This window comes from Phyllopteryx taeniolatus, chromosome 12, assembly GCF_024500385.1.
Source record: "Phyllopteryx taeniolatus isolate TA_2022b chromosome 12, UOR_Ptae_1.2, whole genome shotgun sequence".
NCBI classification, from domain to species: Eukaryota; Metazoa; Chordata; class Actinopteri; order Syngnathiformes; family Syngnathidae; genus Phyllopteryx; species Phyllopteryx taeniolatus.
Window position 1 is genome coordinate 7436298 of NC_084513.1, and position 19362 is coordinate 7455659.

At 47.0% G+C, this 19362-nt stretch overlaps 1 protein-coding gene across 3 annotated transcripts in view; it reads right to left on the bottom strand.

Moving 5' to 3' along the window:
* Window positions 1–19362, bottom strand: part of LOC133486415 (collagen alpha-3(VI) chain-like) — a 105838-nt gene that overhangs the window by 24465 nt on the left and 62011 nt on the right. For all 3 annotated transcript variants that reach the window (XM_061791493.1, XM_061791496.1, XM_061791495.1), the window contains 4 exons: window positions 3184–3795; window positions 2432–3052; window positions 1750–2346; window positions 1041–1652 (listed from right to left, as the gene is read on the bottom strand). In XM_061791493.1, the coding sequence (XP_061647477.1) occupies window positions 1041–1652; window positions 1750–2346; window positions 2432–3052; window positions 3184–3795 (2442 nt within the window). The remainder of the gene's footprint in view (window positions 1–1040; window positions 1653–1749; window positions 2347–2431; window positions 3053–3183; window positions 3796–19362) is intronic.

A 19362-nucleotide genomic window follows, 5' to 3' on the forward strand; every position in this document is an offset into this window, starting at 1 on the left:
ATTATCAAGAAAACCATGATAAATAGTTAGAGCTAGACATCAGCTCTTATATTAAACTTTTTTTATGAGCTATTTTCATTGTCATCATTATATTTGTCCAAACAAATGTACCTTTAGTTGCACCTGGCATTAAAAATGAACAAGAAACTGAAGAAACAAGGGGTCTAAATATTTTCTTGCATGACTATGTGAATTAGTTTTCCTTTTACATTCGGGTGGATTTATATTCTTCTCGACCGCCCCGATTTCCAGAGTGGTCGCCGACGTCGGCTGTTGGAGCTCCACGTTGGAGCAGTCCGAGCTCGGCTTCCGTGCGACGCGCACCCGTGCTAAGTCGTCTCATGCTATCGATGCTATTGATCTCCTGCTGGTGACCCTGACTCCTCTGTGCCACAAATGCAGAGTTTCCCGAATAGCGAAGGAGAATCCACTCCATACCTGTATAAGACTGACTTTGCTCACATAGCCTTGTGAGCCTTGCGGACTCTAACGTTACCTTCCGGTGGCTAACGCTTGCTAACATGTCCACAGGAGCTTGTCGGCAGTTTGAATTCTCCCCCGGCTCACTCACAGTCGCACGCGCACAACTTGTCGGAAGACAGGCAGTCATTGGCTGACTGGAGACTTTTTGCAAACTGGATACTGCATACTAATTTTTCCCCCCTAAACTACCGGTACAAAAAAAAACAAACAACTGGAACAGTGCTATTTTTTAATGTCAAAATACCTCGGTACTGTACTTGGTTCGGTACTTGGGGCAATACATGATTAGACTACATTACTTACCATATCTTAATCTTGTTTTATGTTGTTTTTTTAGATTACATTTCAGTTTCTTTTCATTCCACCTCAATGCTGCTCCTTGTATTTCTTTATACTTTGTTGGCTGTTTCTACACTGTATTATTAATACAAGTGTATCCAGTGTTCACCCGTTATATCGCGGTTCACATATCACAAAAACTTTATGCTTTTATTGTACATCTGTCTGTCTATCAATCTATAATTATCGTTACGAAATAATGCCATAACATTTCTTACCTTTGGGAGTTTCCTGTACACCAACACACAGCTTGCCCTTCACTTCGTCATCTAAGGTCCCCAGGATTTGCTCATTGAGCTCAGAGAGCTCCTGGAAGGTTCGGGCTCTGGCCACGGTGGAGGAGTCACTGGCGAGGGTTTCTAACTCATTCTCCGTGTCACCCACTCCAACAGCAAAGACTCTCACACCAGTCTTCTTTAAGCCGAGCATCGCTGATTTGCTGTCGTCAGAAGATGGTCCTCCCGTGATGACCATGAGGATCTGAGGTGTGCCTTCATCTTTCCTACTGCCCTTTTCCTTAGAGAAGTGAACATTTTGAATGTGCTGAATAGCCGCCCCTGTGTTGGTTCTACGTCCCCCTTTATAATCTGCACGCTCGATGGCGCTAATAATGTCTGGTTTGTTTTTGTAGGTGTTGAGGTAGAACACATCCGACACGTCAGTGCCATAATGTGCCAGTCCAATCCTTAGGTTGTCTCTGTCAGTGTAGAACAGATCTATTAGTTCGGCAACAAATGTCATCACTTTTTTAAAATTATCTCTGCCCAGATTTATGGAGCCATCCACCAAAAACACAATATCAGCCTTCTTGGGTGCAGGCAGGCCTTGTGCTGGGACGAGATGAGACAGAGAAGGAGAAAGGTTGTTTCATTAGTTATCTTCGCAGTTATAACAAAGTAATACTGTGTTCATTTCTGTAACACTCACTGGGAATCTCATCTGGTGTGGGGTCAACAGGGAGGGTCCCCCTCAGTCTTGCAACGAACCTGTCGCTGATTGCCGGCAGGCCAGGGAACGTAGGAACCTGAAGGACATCTTCCGGGGACTTGGCAATTTGGGTGAGCTGTCTTGTGTCTGCTCCACTTGCTCCGATGCCAATACAGTTGACCCTGGATCCCTTTAACAAAGGCCCATAGAGAGACACATCTTGCGGGGAACGTCCGCCTGTGAGAACCACAAGATGCTGGGAGGCCTCCACTGGACGAACACCAGCAGAGGGCTTTAATTCATTCTGTATGACATATTCAATAGCATCAGCCAAGTTGGAGGAGCGGCCTCCCATTTGACGAAGTTTTCTAACGGCCGTGATAACGTCTGGCTTGGCATCATGCGAGTTGAGCGAGAACTCTGGTTTGACTCGGTCCGCGTACTGGACAAGGCCTATGCGCACTTGGTCAGGCTGCACGTCAAGTTGTCGGACAAGGTTCAGGATAAAGTCACGGATGTGAGCGATACCCGTGACACCTGTGTTGTCTGAGCCATCAATGAGGAAAATTATGTCCTTTCGCCCAACGTCTAACACATCTGCAAAGAGGAATGACACGAGAAATTTTAGTTTGAAATTTAGGTAATCTATTCAAGCAAAGTCAATTAAATATGGTCATCATACCCAAGAGCACATCTGGCGGGCGATAGCTTTCGATGATATCAGTAGCAGATATTGTTTTCACTGAATCAATAAGTTGCTGCTCCACGGCTGGAAGCTGCTGGAAATTGTCAACTGTGTATACAAGTTCAGGCTTCAGGGAAACTTTCCTCAGCTCGTCTGGGTCGGAATTCCTTGAACCAATGGCGATAGGTGCAACATGGCTTCTCTTAAGTTGGTCCGCTGGAGTGGTAACATCGTCTGTAGATCTGCCACCGGTGACTAGAATCAAAAACTGAGGCACTCCATCTTCGATGCGGCTTCCTGCGGACCTCTGGTAGATGTTTCGAGAGACCCACTCAAGAGCGCGACCTGTGTTCAGAAGACTTCCTCCTCTGCTTCGAAGTTGTGTTACAGCCTGGCGTACTTCGTTTTTGGTGGAAAATTCATTGAGGAGAAATTCTACCTTGGCGTCGTCACTATATTGTACAACTGATATTCTGACCTTATCCAGTCCAACATCCAGCTTCTCCACAACTCTTTTGATCATTTCCCGAATGGAAGGGAAGTCATTCCGTGCTGTACTCGAGCCGTCAATGAGAAACACAACATCCCTCTTTTCTCCACCTGTGCTTGGTACAATTTCTGTATAGAGAGAATCCAAGGAAACAATGTATGGTAGTGATACATATTGCAACATAAGCTAAATAATATCGGAGTACAATAAAACAGCATGAAAATCAGTTTCATGTAAGTGCAGTAAAATATGTAGCTACCTTCAAAGACTGGGAATTGTGGGATCATCCTTGCAATATCATCGTCGGATAATTCCGTAAGCGTGTTGATTATGTTTTCTTGGACTGTATCCAAGCTTGGGACATCATCTACAGTGTAGGCAAAGTTAGGTATGAAGGACACAATTTGCAGATCCTTAGGGTTCACATCCCTGGTACCGATGCTCAACGGAATAACTCTCGATCGCTTGAGGGTGGTTGCCGGACGATTGATATCGTCAGTTGGAGACCCACTGGAGACGACAACCAGAAACTGAGGTACACCCTCTTGTTTCCTACTGCCTCGTGCAGCTGTCAGCACATCCTCACTGACAAACTGTAAGGCCTGGCCCAAGTTACGTTGTCTTCCACCCCGCTGCCTTAATCCCCTGACGGAATTTAAAACGTCTTCTTTGGTTGAATATGTGTTGAGATACATGTCAGCCTGCGCATAATCGCCAAACTGGACTACGCCGATCCGGATCTGATTTTCACCCACGTTCAGATTCTCCACAACTCTACGGATGAATTCCTGGATGATAGGGAAATCCCGTCCAACGCCGTCAGATCCGTCTACGACAAAGATGACATCCTTCCGGGGGCCTTGTGACTCAGCTAAGGAAAGAGGAAAATGGTGCGTTAGTTAAATTTTTGTGTGACTAAAATTAAAATAATGCTTTCAAGCCTTTGTAAAAATGCATCAATTAATGCCGGTAGCTATTCTGTTATTACTCTAAGAGAAATGAAGCAGACAACAGTTGGGGTGTTTAAATCAAATATTGAGTTGTTATTGGGGATTTGGTTGACCGTGGTAACTAAAGGAGGCCATTATCAGGATGAAAAATACAACATAAAACTGGAAATGACTTTTGTGCCGAAGTCAATATTGTGGCAAATTCTGAAAGTGCGAGGAAGATGAGCAATCAATAACAAGGACTAAAATACCACAAGAACAACAGATAAAGAATAAACTACATATTCTACACCGAATAGAGAGGGATAACATAAGGTGCAATTCACAGGTAACATTCAACAACAGGAAAGTCAGATTAAAGCAGATAATATTTGGGACTTGTTTGGACAGATAAACCAATTCTAAGAGGAGAAAGGCATGAGGACGGAAAGTGAAAATGACTGTCAAAAGAAAATTATATTGTTTAAATATTATATTGTTTCATTTCATTTATTCATAGTCCTCCAAAAATGAGCTCCTGACAACTTGAAAATAAATTGTTTGGGTTGAAGATCTTGCTTACCAGTCACTGTTGGTGTCATGGAAACAGCACTTAGCACCCTGCTCATTACAGAGGAAAGCTCAGTGAATTCAGGCACAGAAACTACATATCTGGGATCGTGTGCTATCTTCTGCAGTTCTCTGCTATCAGAGCTCGTGGTTCCGATGGCAATCATGAGCACACCCAGCCGTTTGAGAGCAGAAGCTGGTGCATCAACATTGTCAGAAGACCTTCCACCACTTAACACGATCAACAGCTGTGGAACACCTTGTTGCTGTCTGCTGCCAGCAGAGGCTGTGAAGACATAATCCCTCAAGTACTGGAGAGCTGCTCCAGTATTGAGAAGTCTTCCACCTCTGTGCCTTAACCGCCTGACAATGTCAAGGATCTCGCCCTTCGTTGTGTATGTGTTCAGATAAAACTGCACAGCAGCATCTCTGCTGTACTGAACCAGGGAGACACGATCTTTGTTGTCATCCACACTTAGTGTCGCGACCACTCTTCGGACAAAGTCTCTCATAGCTGGGAATGAGTTTCTTGTAGCGTCAGAGCCATCCAACAAAAAAACGACATCCCTTCCTGGTCTGTCCACTGTGGTAAACAAAATATGAGACGTATTATGACTAAGTCCTACCATCTCCTCTCCAAATCGCGATTCAAGCCTCTTTACACATTTGAATAACAGTCTACTTGTCATGTGTTTGGGATGGTGATCTTCCTTACCAGTCACTGTTGGAGTCATGGGTGTGGCCCTAAGTACCCTGCTTATTAAAGAGGAGAGCTGTTCTTGGACACTGGGGAGGTCAGTGAGCTCAGACACGGAAAGAAAAAAACTAGGGTCATGGGAAATCTTTTTCAGCTCGCTGCTGTCAAAGTTCTGCGTTCCAATGCTGATTGTAAAGATGCCCTGCTGTTTAAGAGCAGAGGCTGGCGCATCAACGCTGTCAGAAGACCGCCCACCATTAAGCAGGATCAAGATCTGTGGAACACCTTGCGGGCGCCTACTCCCTGAGGAGTTTGTAAAGACGTTGTCCCTGACGTATCGGAGCGCTGCCCCTGTGTTGAGTGGTCTGCCTCCTCTGTGTCTGAGCCCTCTGACTGCATCCACAATATCCTCTCTTGTAGTGTACGTGTTCAGATAGAAATTGGCCTCTGCATCTATGCTGTACTGGACCACAGAGACATGGTCTTTGTCTACGCCCACATTGAGTTTCTCCACCACTTGCTCAACAAAATCGCGCATGGTGGGGAAGCCACTCCTTGTTCCATCAGAACCATCCAGAAGGAATACAATATCCTTTTTGGCTTCAGCTGAGAAAAGACGGGAGGACAAATGATAAAAAGAACCTTTGCAAACAGTGACACGATCAGATTACACGTATTTTTGGGAAAGCGCTGCCTGTTTCCATGTCAGTCTCTTCTAAGGTAAAGATTAACTTTGGACAAAATCAGTAACTTTTAAGTCGTGCTCGGTAAGGGATATAAGACAGCCCACCCGTGCCCAGTGAGTGCTGTACTTGTACACCTACCAATTACTGGTGGCGTTTCTGGACTGACGTCAATCACCACAGCCTCCACGGAGGACTGAAGCTGTTGTTGGACACTGGGAAGGTCAGTGAATTCAGGCACAGATAGAGCATATCTGGGATCGTGGGCTATCGTCTGCAGTTCTCCGCTATCGGAGCGTGTGGTTCCGATGGTAAAGATCAGAACTCCGAGCTTTTTGAGAGCAGAAGCTGGTGCATCGACACTGTCAAAAGACCTTCCGCCGCTTAGCAATATTAGGACCTGTGGGACTCCTTCAAGGCGTCTGCTGCCGGCAGAGGTTGTGAAGACATTATCCCTCAAGTACTGGAGAGCTGCTCCAGTGTTGAGGGTTGTTCCACCTCTGTGCCTCAACCCTCTAACAATGTCAAGGATTTCGCGCTTTGTTGTGTATGTGTTCAGGTAGAACTGGACAGCTGCATTTCTGCTGTACTGAATCAGGGAGACTCGATCTTTGTTATCATCCACACTCAGTGACTCTACGACTCTTTGGACAAAGTCTCTCATCGCTGGGAATGAGTTTCTTGTGGCATCAGAGCCATCCAACAAGAAAACGACATCCCTTCCTGTTCTATCCGCTGTGATAAACAAAACATGAGACGTATTAAGACCTTAAAATGTACCATCTCCTCGAAAAATGTCGACCTAAGTCTGTTAACACATTAGAATAACAGTCAACTTTTCATGTGTTTTGGATGGAGATCTCGCTTACCAGTCACTGTTGGTGTCATGGGCGTGGCGGCTCTGAGTACCCTGTTTATTACAGAGGAGAGCTGTTCTTGGACACTGGGGAGGTCAGTGAGCTCAGACACTGCTAGAGCATTACTTGGGTCATGGGATATCTTTTTCAGCTCGCTGCTGTCAGAGTTCTGCGTTCCAATGCTGATTGTAAAGATGCCCTGCTGTTTAAGAGCAGAGGCTGGGGCATCAACGCTGTCAGAAGACCGCCCACCATTAAGCAGGATCAAGATCTGTGGAACACCTTGCGGGCGCCTACTCCCTGAGGAGTTTGTAAAGACGTGTCCCTGACGTATCGGAGCGCAGCCCCTGTGTTGAGTGGTCTGCCTCCTCTGTGTCTGAGCCCTCTGACTGCATCCACAATATCCTCTCTTGTAGTGTAAGTGTTCAGATAGAAATTGGCCTCTGCATCTATGCTGTACTGGACCACAGAGACACGGTCTTTGTCTACGCCCACATTGAGTTTCTCCACCACTTGCTCAACAAAATCGCGCATGGTGGGGAAGCCACTCCTTGTTCTATCAGAACCATCCAGAAGGAATACAATATCCTTTTTGGCTTCAGCTGAGAAAAGACGGGAGGACAAATGATAAAAAGAACCTTTGCAAACAGTGACACGATCAGATTACACATATTTTTGGGAAAGCGCTGCCTGTTTCCATGTCAGTCTCTTCTAAGGTAAAGATTAACTTTGGACAAAATCAGTAACTCTTAAGTCGTGCTTTGTAAGGGATATAAGACAGCCCACCCGTTCCCAGTGAGTGCTGTACTTGTACACCTACCAATTACTGGTGGTGTTTCTGGACTGACGTCAATCACCACAGCCTCCACGGAGGACTGAAGCTGTTGTTGGACACTGGGAAGGTCAGTGAATTCAGGCACAGATAGAGCATATCTGGGATCGTGGGCTATCTTCTGCAGTTCTCCGCTATCGGAGCGTGTGGTTCCGATGGTAAAGATCAGAACTCCGAGCTTTTTGAGAGCAGAAGCTGGTGCATCGACACTGTCAAAAGACCTTCCGCCGCTTAGCAATATTAGGACCTGTGGGACTCCTTCAAGGCGTCTGCTGCCGGCAGAGGTTGTGAAGACATTATCCCTCAAGTACTGGAGAGCTGCTCCAGTGTTGAGGGTTGTTCCACCTCTGTGCCTCAACCCTCTAACAATTTCAAGGATTTCACGCTTTGTTGTGTATGTGTTCAGGTAGAACTGGACAGCTGCATTTCTGCTGTACTGAATCAGGGAGACTCTATCTTTGTTATCATCCACACTCAGTGACTCTACGACTCTTTGGACAAAGTCTCTCATCGCTGGGAATGAGTTTCTTGTGGCATCAGAGCCATCCAACAAGAAAACAACATCCCTTCCTGTTCTATCCGCTGTGGTAAACAAAACATGAGACATATTAAGACCTTAAAATTTACCATCTCCTCGAAAAATGTCGACCTAAGTCTGTTTACACATTAGAATAACAGTCAACTTTTCATGTGTTTTGGATGGAGATCTCGCTTACCAGTCACTGTTGGTGTCATGGGCGTGGCGGCTCTGAGTACCCTGTTTATTACAGAGGTGAGCTGTTCTTGGACACTGGGGAGGTCAGTGAGCTCAGACACTGCTAGAGCATTACTTGGGTCATGGGATATCTTTTTCAGCTCGCTGCTGTCAGAGTTCTGTGTTCCAATGCTGATTGTAAAGATTCCCTGCTGTTTAAGAGCAGAGGCTGGCGCATCAACGCTGTCAGAAGACCGCCCACCATTAACCAGGATCAAGATCTGTGGAACACCTTGTGGGCGCCTACTCCCTGAGGAGTTTGTAAAGACGTCCCTGACGTATCGGAGCGCAGCCCCTGTGTTGAGTGGTCTGCCTCCTCTGTGTCTGAGCCCTCTGACTGCATCCACAATATCCTCTCTTGTAGTGTACGTGTTCAGATAGAAATTGGCCTCTGCATCTATGCTGTACTGGACCACAGAGACACGGTCTTTGTCTACGCCCACATTGAGTTTCTCCACCACTTGCTCAACAAAATCGCGCATGGTAGGGAAGCCACTCCTTGTTCCATCAGAACCATCCAGAAGGAATACAATATCCTTTTTGGCTTCAGCTGAGAAAAGACGGGAGGACAAATGCTAAAAAGAACCTTTGCAAACAGTGACACGATCAGATTACACATATTTTTGGGAAAGCGCTGCCTGTTTCCATGTCAGTCTCTTCTAAGGTAAAGATTAACTTTGGATAAAATCAGTAACTTTTAAGTCGTGCTCGGTAAGGGATATAAGACAGCCCACCCGTCCATGCCCAGTGAGTGCTGTACTTGTACACCTACCAATTACTGGTGGCGTTTCTGGACTGACGTCAATCACCACAGCCTCCACGGACGACTGAAGCTGTTGTTGGACACTGGGAAGGTCAGTGAATTCAGGCACAGATAGAGCATATCTGGGATCGTGGGCTATCTTCTGCAGTTCTCCGCTATCGGAGCGTGTGGTTCCGATGGTAAAGATCAGAACTCCGAGCTTTTTGAGAGCAGAAGCTGGTGCATCGACACTGTCAAAAGACCTTCCGCCGCTTAGCAATATTAGGACCTGTGGGACTCCTTCAAGGCGTCTGCTGCCGGCAGAGGTTGTGAAGACATTATCCCTCAAGTACTGGAGAGCTGCTCCAGTGTTGAGGGTTGTTCCACCTCTGTGCCTCAACCCTCTAACAATGTCAAGGATTTCGCGCTTTGTTTTGTATGTGTTCAGGTAGAACTGGACAGCTGCATTTCTGCTGTACTGAATCAGGGAGACTCGATCTTTGTTATCATCCACACTCAGTGACTCTACGACTCTTTGGACAAAGTCTCTCATCGCTGGGAATGAGTTTCTTGTGGCATCAGAGCCATCCAACAAGAAAACGACATCCCTTCCTGTTCTATCCGCTGTGGTAAACAAAACATGAGCCGTATTAAGACCTTAAAATTTACCATCTCCTCGAAAAATGTCGACCTAAGTCTGTTTACACATTTGAATAACAGTAAACTTTTCATGTGTTTTGGATGGAGATCTCGCTTACCAGTCACTGTTGGTGTCATGGGCGTGGCGGCTCTGAGTACCCTGTTTATTACAGAGGAGAGCTGTTCTTGGACACTGGGGAGGTCAGTGAGCTCAGACACTGCTAGAGCATTACTTGGGTCATGGGATATCTTTTTCAGCTCGCTGCTGTCTGAGTTCTGTGTTCCAATGCTGATTGTAAAGATGCCCTGCTGTTTAAGAGCAGAGGCTGGCGCATCAACGCTGTCAGAAGACCGCCCACCATTAAGCAGGATCAAGATCTGTGGAACACCTTGCGGGCGCCTACTCCCTGAGGAGTTTGTAAAGACGTTGTCCCTAACGTATCGGAGCGCAGCCCCTGTGTTGAGTGGTCTGCCTCCTCTGTGTCTGAGCCCTCTGACTGCATCCACAATATCCTCTCTTGTAGTGTACGTGTTCAGATAGAAATTGGCCTCTGCATCTATGCTGTACTGGACCACAGAGACACGGTCTTTGTCTACGCCCAAATTGAGTTTCTCCACCACTTGCTCAACAAAATCGCGCATGGTGGGGAAGCCACTCCTTGTTCCATCAGAACCATCCAGAAGGAATACAATATCCTTTTTGGCTTCAGCTGAGAAAAGACGGGAGGACAAATGCTAAAAAGAACCTTTGCAAACAGTGACACGATCAGATTACACATATTTTTGGGAAAGCGCTGCCTGTTTCCATGTCAGTCTCTTCTAAGGTAAAGATTAACTTTGGACAAAATCAGTAACTTTTAAGTCGTGCTCGGTAAGGGATATAAGACAGCCCACCCGTCCGTGCCCAGTGAGTGCTGTACTTGTACACCTACCAATTACTGGTGGCGTTTCTGGACTGACGTCAATCACCACAGCCTCCACGGACGACTGAAGCTGTTGTTGGACACTGGGAAGGTCAGTGAATTCAGGCACAGATAGAGCATATCTGGGATCGTGGGCTATCTTCTGCAGTTCTCCGCTATCGGAGCGTGTGGTTCCGATGGTAAAGATTAGAACTCCGAGCTTTTTGAGAGCAGAAGCTGGTGCATCGACACTGTCAAAAGACCTTCCGCCGCTTAGCAATATTAGGACCTGTGGGACTCCTTCAAGGCGTCTGCTGCCGGCAGAGGTTGTGAAGACATTATCCCTCAAGTACTGGAGAGCTGCTCCAGTGTTGAGGGTTGTTCCACCTCTGTGCCTCAACCCTCTAACAATTTCAAGGATTTCACGCTTTGTTGTGTATGTGTTCAGGTAGAACTGGACAGCTGCATTTCTGCTGTACTGAATCAGGGAGACTCTATCTTTGTTATCATCCACACTCAGTGACTCTACGACTCTTTGGACAAAGTCTCTCATCGCTGGGAATGAGTTTCTTGTGGCATCAGAGCCATCCAACAAGAAAACAACATCCCTTCCTGTTCTATCCGCTGTGGTAAACAAAACATGAGACATATTAAGACCTTAAAATTTACCATCTCCTCGAAAAATGTTGACCTAAGTCTGTTTACACATTTGAATAACAGTCAACTTTTCATGTGTTTTGGATGGAGATCTCGCTTACCAGTCACTGTTGGTGTCATGGGCGTGGAGGCTCTGAGTACCCTGTTTATTACAGAGGTGAGCTGTTCTTGGACACTGGGGAGGTCAGTGAGCTCAGACACTGCTAGAGCATTACTTGGGTCATGGGATATCTTTTTCAGCTCGCTGCTGTCAGAGTTCTGTGTTCCAATGCTGATTGTAAAGATTCCCTGCTGTTTAAGAGCAGAGGCTGGCGCATCAACGCTGTCAGAAGACCGCCCACCATTAACCAGGATCAAGATCTGTGGAACACCTTGCGGGCGCCTACTCCCTGAGGAGTTTGTAAAGACGTTGTCCCTGACGTATCGGAGCGCAGCCCCTGTGTTGAGTGGTCTGCCTCCTCTGTGTCTGAGCCCTCTGACTGCATCCACAATATCCTCTCTTGTAGTGTACGTGTTCAGATAGAAATTGGCCTCTGCATCTATGCTGTACTGGACCACAGAGACACGGTCTTTGTCTACGCCCACATTGAGTTTCTCCACCACTTGCTCAACAAAATCGCGCATGGTGGGGAAGCCACTCCTTGTTCCATCAGAACCATCCAGAAGGAATACAATATCCTTTTTGGCTTCAGCTGAGAAAAGACGGGAGGACAAATGCTAAAAAGAACCTTTGCAAACAGTGACACGATCAGATTACACATATTTTTGGGAAAGCGCTGCCTGTTTCCATGTCAGTCTCTTCTAAGGTAAAGATTAACTTTGGATAAAATCAGTAACTTTTAAGTCGTGCTCGGTAAGGGATATAAGACAGCCCACCCGTCCATGCCCAGTGAGTGCTGTACTTGTACACCTACCAATTACTGGTGGCGTTTCTGGACTGACGTCAATCACCACAGCCTCCACGGACGACTGAAGCTGTTGTTGGACACTGGGAAGGTCAGTGAATTCAGGCACAGATAGAGCATATCTGGGATCGTGGGCTATCTTCTGCAGTTCTCCGCTATCGGAGCGTGTGGTTCCGATGGTAAAGATCAGAACTCCGAGCTTTTTGAGAGCAGAAGCTGGTGCATCGACACTGTCAAAAGACCTTCCGCCGCTTAGCAATATTAGGACCTGTGGGACTCCTTCAAGGCGTCTGCTGCCGGCAGAGGTTGTGAAGACATTATCCCTCAAGTACTGGAGAGCTGCTCCAGTGTTGAGGGTTGTTCCACCTCTGTGCCTCAACCCTCTAACAATTTCAAGGATTTCACGCTTTGTTGTGTATGTGTTCAGGTAGAACTGGACAGCTGCATTTCTGCTGTACTGAATCAGGGAGACTCTATCTTTGTTATCATCCACACTCAGTGACTCTACGACTCTTTGGACAAAGTCTCTCATCGCTGGGAATGAGTTTCTTGTGGCATCAGAGCCATCCAACAAGAAAACAACATCCCTTCCTGTTCTATCCGCTGTGGTAAACAAAACATGAGACATATTAAGACCTTAAAATTTACCATTTCCTCGAAAAATGTCGACCTAAGTCTGTTTACACATTAGAATAACAGTCAACTTTTCATGTGTTTTGGATGGAGATCTCGCTTACCAGTCACTGTTGGTGTCATGGGCGTGGAGGCTCTGAGTACCCTGTTTATTACAGAGGTGAGCTGTTCTTGGACACTGGGGAGGTCAGTGAGCTCAGACACTGCTAGAGCATTACTTGGGTCATGGGATATCTTTTTCAGCTCGCTGCTGTCAGAGTTCTGTGTTCCAATGCTGATTGTAAAGATTCCCTGCTGTTTAAGAGCAGAGGCTGGCGCATCAACGCTGTCAGAAGACCGCCCACCATTAACCAGGATCAAGATCTGTGGAACACCTTGTGGGCGCCTACTCCCTGAGGAGTTTGTAAAGACGTTGTCCCTGACGTATCGGAGCGCAGCCCCTGTGTTGAGTGGTCTGCCTCCTCTGTGTCTGAGCCCTCTGACTGCATCCACAATATCCTCTCTTGTAGTGTACGTGTTCAGATAGAAATTGGCCTCTGCATCTATGCTGTACTGGACCACAGAGACACGGTCTTTGTCTACGCCCACATTGAGTTTCTCCACCACTTGCTCAACAAAATCGCGCATGGTGGGGAAGCCACTCCTTGTTCCATCAGAACCATCCAGAAGGAATACAATATCCTTTTTGGCTTCAGCTGAGAAAAGACGGGAGGACAAATGCTAAAAAGAACCTTTGCAAACAGTGACACGATCAGATTACACATATTTTTGGGAAAGCGCTGCCTGTTTCCATGTCAGTCTCTTCTAAGGTAAAGATTAACTTTGGATAAAATCAGTAACTTTAAGTCGTGCTCGGTAAGGGATATAAGACAGCCCACCCGTCCTGCCCAGTGAGTGCTGTACTTGTACACCTACCAATTACTGGTGGCGTTTCTGGACTGACGTCAATCACCACAGCCTCCACGGACGACTGAAGCTGTTGTTGGACACTGGGAAGGTCAGTGAATTCAGGCACAGATAGAGCATATCTGGGATCGTGGGCTATCTTCTGCAGTTCTCCGCTATCGGAGCGTGTGGTTCCGATGGTAAAGATCAGAACTCCGAGCTTTTTGAGAGCAGAAGCTGGTGCATCGACACTGTCAAAAGACCTTCCGCCGCTTAGCAATATTAGGACCTGTGGGACTCCTTCAAGGCGTCTGCTGCCGGCAGAGGTTGTGAAGACATTATCCCTCAAGTACTGGAGAGCTGCTCCAGTGTTGAGGGTTGTTCCACCTCTGTGCCTCAACCCTCTAACAATTTCAAGGATTTCACGCTTTGTTGTGTATGTGTTCAGGTAGAACTGGACAGCTGCATTTCTGCTGTACTGAATCAGGGAGACTCGATCTTTGTTATCATCCACACTCAGTGACTCTACGACTCTTTGGACAAAGTCTCTCATCGCTGGGAATGAGTTTCTTGTGGCATCAGAGCCATCCAACAAGAAAACGACATCCCTTCCTGTTCTATCCGCTGTGGTAAACAAAACATGAGCCGTATTAAGACCTTAAAATTTACCATCTCCTCGAAAAATGTCGACCTAAGTCTGTTTACACATTAGAATAACAGTCAACTTTTCATGTGTTTTGGATGGAGATCTCGCTTACCAGTCACTGTTGGTGTCATGGGCGTGGCGGCTCTGAGTACCCTGTTTATTACAGAGGTGAGCTGTTCTTGGACACTGGGGAGGTCAGTGAGCTCAGACACTGCTAGAGCATTACTTGGGTCATGGGATATCTTTTTCAGCTCGCTGCTGTCAGAGTTCTGTGTTCCAATGCTGATTGTAAAGATGCCCTGCTGTTTAAGAGCAGAGGCTGGCGCATCAACGCTGTCAGAAGACCGCCCACCATTAAGCAGGATCAAGATCTGTGGAACACCTTGCGGGCGCCTACTCCCTGAGGAGTTTGTAAAGACGTTGTCCCTGACGTATCGGAGCGCAGCCCCTGTGTTGAGTGGTCTGCCTCCTCTGTGTCTGAGCCCTCTGACTGCATCCACAATATCCTCTCTTGTAGTGTACGTGTTCAGATAGAAATTGGCCTCTGCATCTATGCTGTACTGGACCACAGAGACACGGTCTTTGTCTACGCCCACATTGAGTTTCTCCACCACTTGCTCAACAAAATCGCGCATGGTGGGGAAGCCACTCCTTGTTCTATCAGAACCATCCAGAAGGAATACAATATCCTTTTTGGCTTCAGCTGAGAAAAGACGGGAGGACAAATGATAAAAAGAACCTTTGCAAACAGTGACACGATCAGATTACACATATTTTTGGGAAAGCGCTGCCTGTTTCCATGTCAGTCTCTTCTAAGGTAAAGATTAACTTTGGACAAAATCAGTAACTTTAAAGTCGTGCTCGGTAAGGGATATAAGACAGCCCACCCGTGCCCAATGAGTGCTGTACTTGTACACCTACCAATTACTGGTGGTGTTTCTGGACTGACGTCAATCACCACAGCCTCCACGGAGGACTGAAGCTGTTGTTGGACACTGGGAAGGTCAGTGAATTCAGGCACAGATAGAGCATATCTGGGATCGTGGGCTATCTTCTGCAGTTCTCCGCTATCGGAGCGTGTGGTTCCGATGGTAAAGATCAGAACTCCGAGCTTTTTGAGAGCAGAAGCTGGTGCATCGACACTGTCAAAAGACCTTCCGCCGCTTAGCAATATTAGGACCTGTGGGACTCCTTCAAGGCGTCTGCTGCCGGCAGAGGTTGTGAAGACATTATCCCTCAAGTACTGGAGAGCTGCTCCAGTGTTGAGGTTTGTTCCACCTCTGTGCCTCAACCCTCTAACAATTTCAAGGATTTCTCGCTTTGTTGTGTATGTGTTCAGGTAGAACTGGACAGCTGCATTTCTGCTGTACTGAATCAGGGAGACTCGATCTTTGTTATCATCCACACTCAGTGACTCTACGACTCTTTGGACAAAGTCTCTCATCGCTGGGAATGAGTTTCTTGTGGCATCAGAGCCATCCAACAAGAAAACGACATCCCTTCCTGTTCTATCCGCTGTGGTAAACAAAACATGAGCCGTATTAAGACCTTAAAATTTACCATCTCCTCGAAAAATGTCGACCTAAGTCTGTTTACACATTAGAATAACAGTCAACTTTTCATGTGTTTTGGATGGAGATCTCGCTTACCAGTCACTGTTGGTGTCATGGGCGTGGCGGCTCTGAGTACCCTGTTTATTACAGAGGTGAGCTGTTCTTGGACACTGGGGAGGTCAGTGAGCTCAGACACTGCTAGAGCATTACTTGGGTCATGGGATATCTTTTTCAGCTCGCTGCTGTCAGAGTTCTGTGTTCCAATGCTGATTGTAAAGATGCCCTGCTCTTTAAGAGCAGAGGCTGGCGCATCAACGCTGTCAGAAGACCGCCCACCATTAAGCAGGATCAAGATCTGTGGAACACCTTGCGGGCGCCTACTCCCTGAGGAGTTTGTAAAGACGTTGTCCCTGACGTATCGGAGCGCAGCCCCTGTGTTGAGTGGTCTGCCTCCTCTGTGTCTGAGCCCTCTGACTGCATCCACAATATCCTCTCTTGTAGTGTACGTGTTCAGATAGAAATTGGCCTCTGCATCTATGCTGTACTGGACCACAGAGACACGGTCTTTGTCTACGCCCACATTGAGTTTCTCCACCACTTGCTCAACAAAATCGCGCATGGTGGGGAAGCCACTCCTTGTTCTATCAGAACCATCCAGAAGGAATACAATATCCTTTTTGGCTTCAGCTGAGAAAAGACGGGAGGACAAATGATAAAAAGAACCTTTGCAAACAGTGACACGATCAGATTACACATATTTTTGGGAAAGCGCTGCCTGTTTCCATGTCAGTCTCTTCTAAGGTAAAGATTAACTTTGGACAAAATCAGTAACTTTAAAGTCGTGCTCGGTAAGGGATATAAGACAGCCCACCCGTGCCCAATGAGTGCTGTACTTGTACACCTACCAATTACTGGTGGCGTTTCTGGACTGACGTCAATCACCACAGCCTCCACGGACGACTGAAGCTGTTGTTGGACACTGGGAAGGTCAGTGAATTCAGGCACAGATAGAGCATATCTGGGATCGTGGGCTATCTTCTGCAGTTCTCCGCTATCGGAGCGTGTGGTTCCGATGGTAAAGATCAGAACTCCGAGCTTTTTGAGAGCAGAAGCTGGTGCATCGACACTGTCAAAAGACCTTCCGCCGCTTAGCAATATTAGGACCTGTGGGACTCCTTCAAGGCGTCTGCTGCCGGCAGAGGTTGTGAAGACATTATCCCTCAAGTACTGGAGAGCTGCTCCAGTGTTGAGGTTTGTTCCACCTCTGTGCCTCAACCCTCTAACAATTTCAAGGATTTCTCGCTTTGTTGTGTATGTGTTCAGGTAGAACTGGACAGCTGCATTTCTGCTGTACTGAATCAGGGAGACTCGATCTTTGTTATCATCCACACTCAGTGACTCTACGACTCTTTGGACAAAGTCTCTCATCGCTGGGAATGAGTTTCTTGTGGCATCAGAGCCATCCAACAAGAAAACGACATCCCTTCCTGTTCTATCCGCTGTGGTAAACAAAACATGAGCCGTATTAAGACCTTAAAATTTACCATCTCCTCGAAAAATGTCGACCTAAGTCTGTTTACACATTTGAATAACAGTCAACTTTTCATGTGTTTTGGATGGAGATCTCGCTTACCAGTCACTGTTGGTGTCATGGGCGTGGCGGCTCTGAGTACCCTGTTTATTACAGAGGAGAGCTGTTCTTGGACACTGGGGAGGTCAGTGAGCTCAGACACTGCTAGAGCATTACTTGGATCATGGGATATCTTTTTCAGCTCGCTGCTGTCTGAGTTCTGTGTTCCAATGCTGATTGTAAAGATGCCCTGCTCTTTAAGAGCAGAGGCTGGCGCATCAACGCTGTCAGAAGACCGCCCACCATTAAGCAGGATCAAGATCTGTGGAACACCTTGCGGGCGCCTACTCCCTGAGGAGTTTGTAAAGACGTTGTCCCTGACGTATCGGAGCGCAGCCCCTGTGTTGAGTGGTCTGCCTCCTCTGTGTCTGAGCCCTCTGACTGCATCCACAATATCCTCTCTTGTAGTGTACGTGTTCAGATAGAAATTGGCCTCTGCATCTATGCTGTACTGGACCACAGAGACACGGTCTTTGTCTACGCCCACATTGAGTTTCTCCACCACTTGCTCAACAAAATCGCGCATGGTGGGGAAGCCACTCCTTGTTCTATCAGAACCATCCAGAAGGAATACAATATCCTTTTTGGCTTCAGCTGAGAAAAGACGGGAGGACAAATGATAAAAAGAACCTTTGCAAACAGTGACACGATCAGATTACACATATTTTTGGGAAAGCGCTGCCTGCTTCCATGTCAGTCTCTTCTAAGGTAAAGATTAACTTTGGACAAAATCAGTAACTTTAAAGTCGTGCTCGGTAAGGGATATAAGACAGCCCACCCGTGCCCAATGAGTGCTGTACTTGTACACCTACCAATTACTGGTGGTGTTTCTGGACTGACGTCAATCACCACAGCCTCCACGGAGGACTGAAGCTGTTGTTGGACACTGGGAAGGTCAGTGAATTCAGGCACAGATAGAGCATATCTGGGATCGTGGGCTATCTTCTGCAGTTCTCCGCTATCGGAGCGTGTGGTTCCGATGGTAAAGATCAGAACTCCGAGCTTTTTGAGAGCAGAAGCTGGTGCATCGACACTGTCAAAAGACCTTCCGCCGCTTAGCAATATTAGGACCTGTGGGACTCCTTCAAGGCGTCTGCTGCCGGCAGAGGTTGTGAAGACATTATCCCTCAAGTACTGGAGAGCTGCTCCAGTGTTGAGGTTTGTTCCACCTCTGTGCCTCAACCCTCTAACAATTTCAAGGATTTCTCGCTTTGTTGTGTATGTGTTCAGGGAGAACTGGACAGCTGCATTTCTGCTGTACTGAATCAGGGAGACTCGATCTTTGTTATCATCCACACTCAGTGACTCTACGACTCTTTGGACAAAGTCTCTCATCGCTGGGAATGAGTTTCTTGTGGCATCAGAGCCATCCAACAAGAAAACGACATCCCTTCCTGTTCTATCCGCTGTGGTAAACAAAACATGAGCCGTATTAAGACCTTAAAATGTACCATCTCCTCGAAAAATGTCGACCTAAGTCTGTTTACACATTAGAATAACAGTCAACTTTTCATGTGTTTTGGATGGAGATCTCGCTTACCAGTCACTGTTGGTGTCATGGGCGTGGCGGCTCTGAGTACCCTGTTTATTACAGAGGAGAGCTGTTCTTGGACACTGGGGAGGTCAGTGAGCTCAGACACTGCGAGAGCATTACTTGGGTCATGGGATATCTTTTTCAGCTCGCTGCTGTCAGAGTTCTGTGTTCCAATGCTGATTGTAAAGATTCCCTGCTGTTTAAGAGCAGAGGCTGGCGCATCAACGCTGTCAGAAGACCGCCCACCATTAAGCAGGATCAAGATCTGTGGAACACCTTGCGGGCGCCTACTCCCTGAGGAGTTTGTAAAGACGTTGTCCCTGACGTATCGGAGCGCAGCCCCTGTGTTGAGTGGTCTGCCTCCTCTGTGTCTGAGCCCTCTGACTGCAT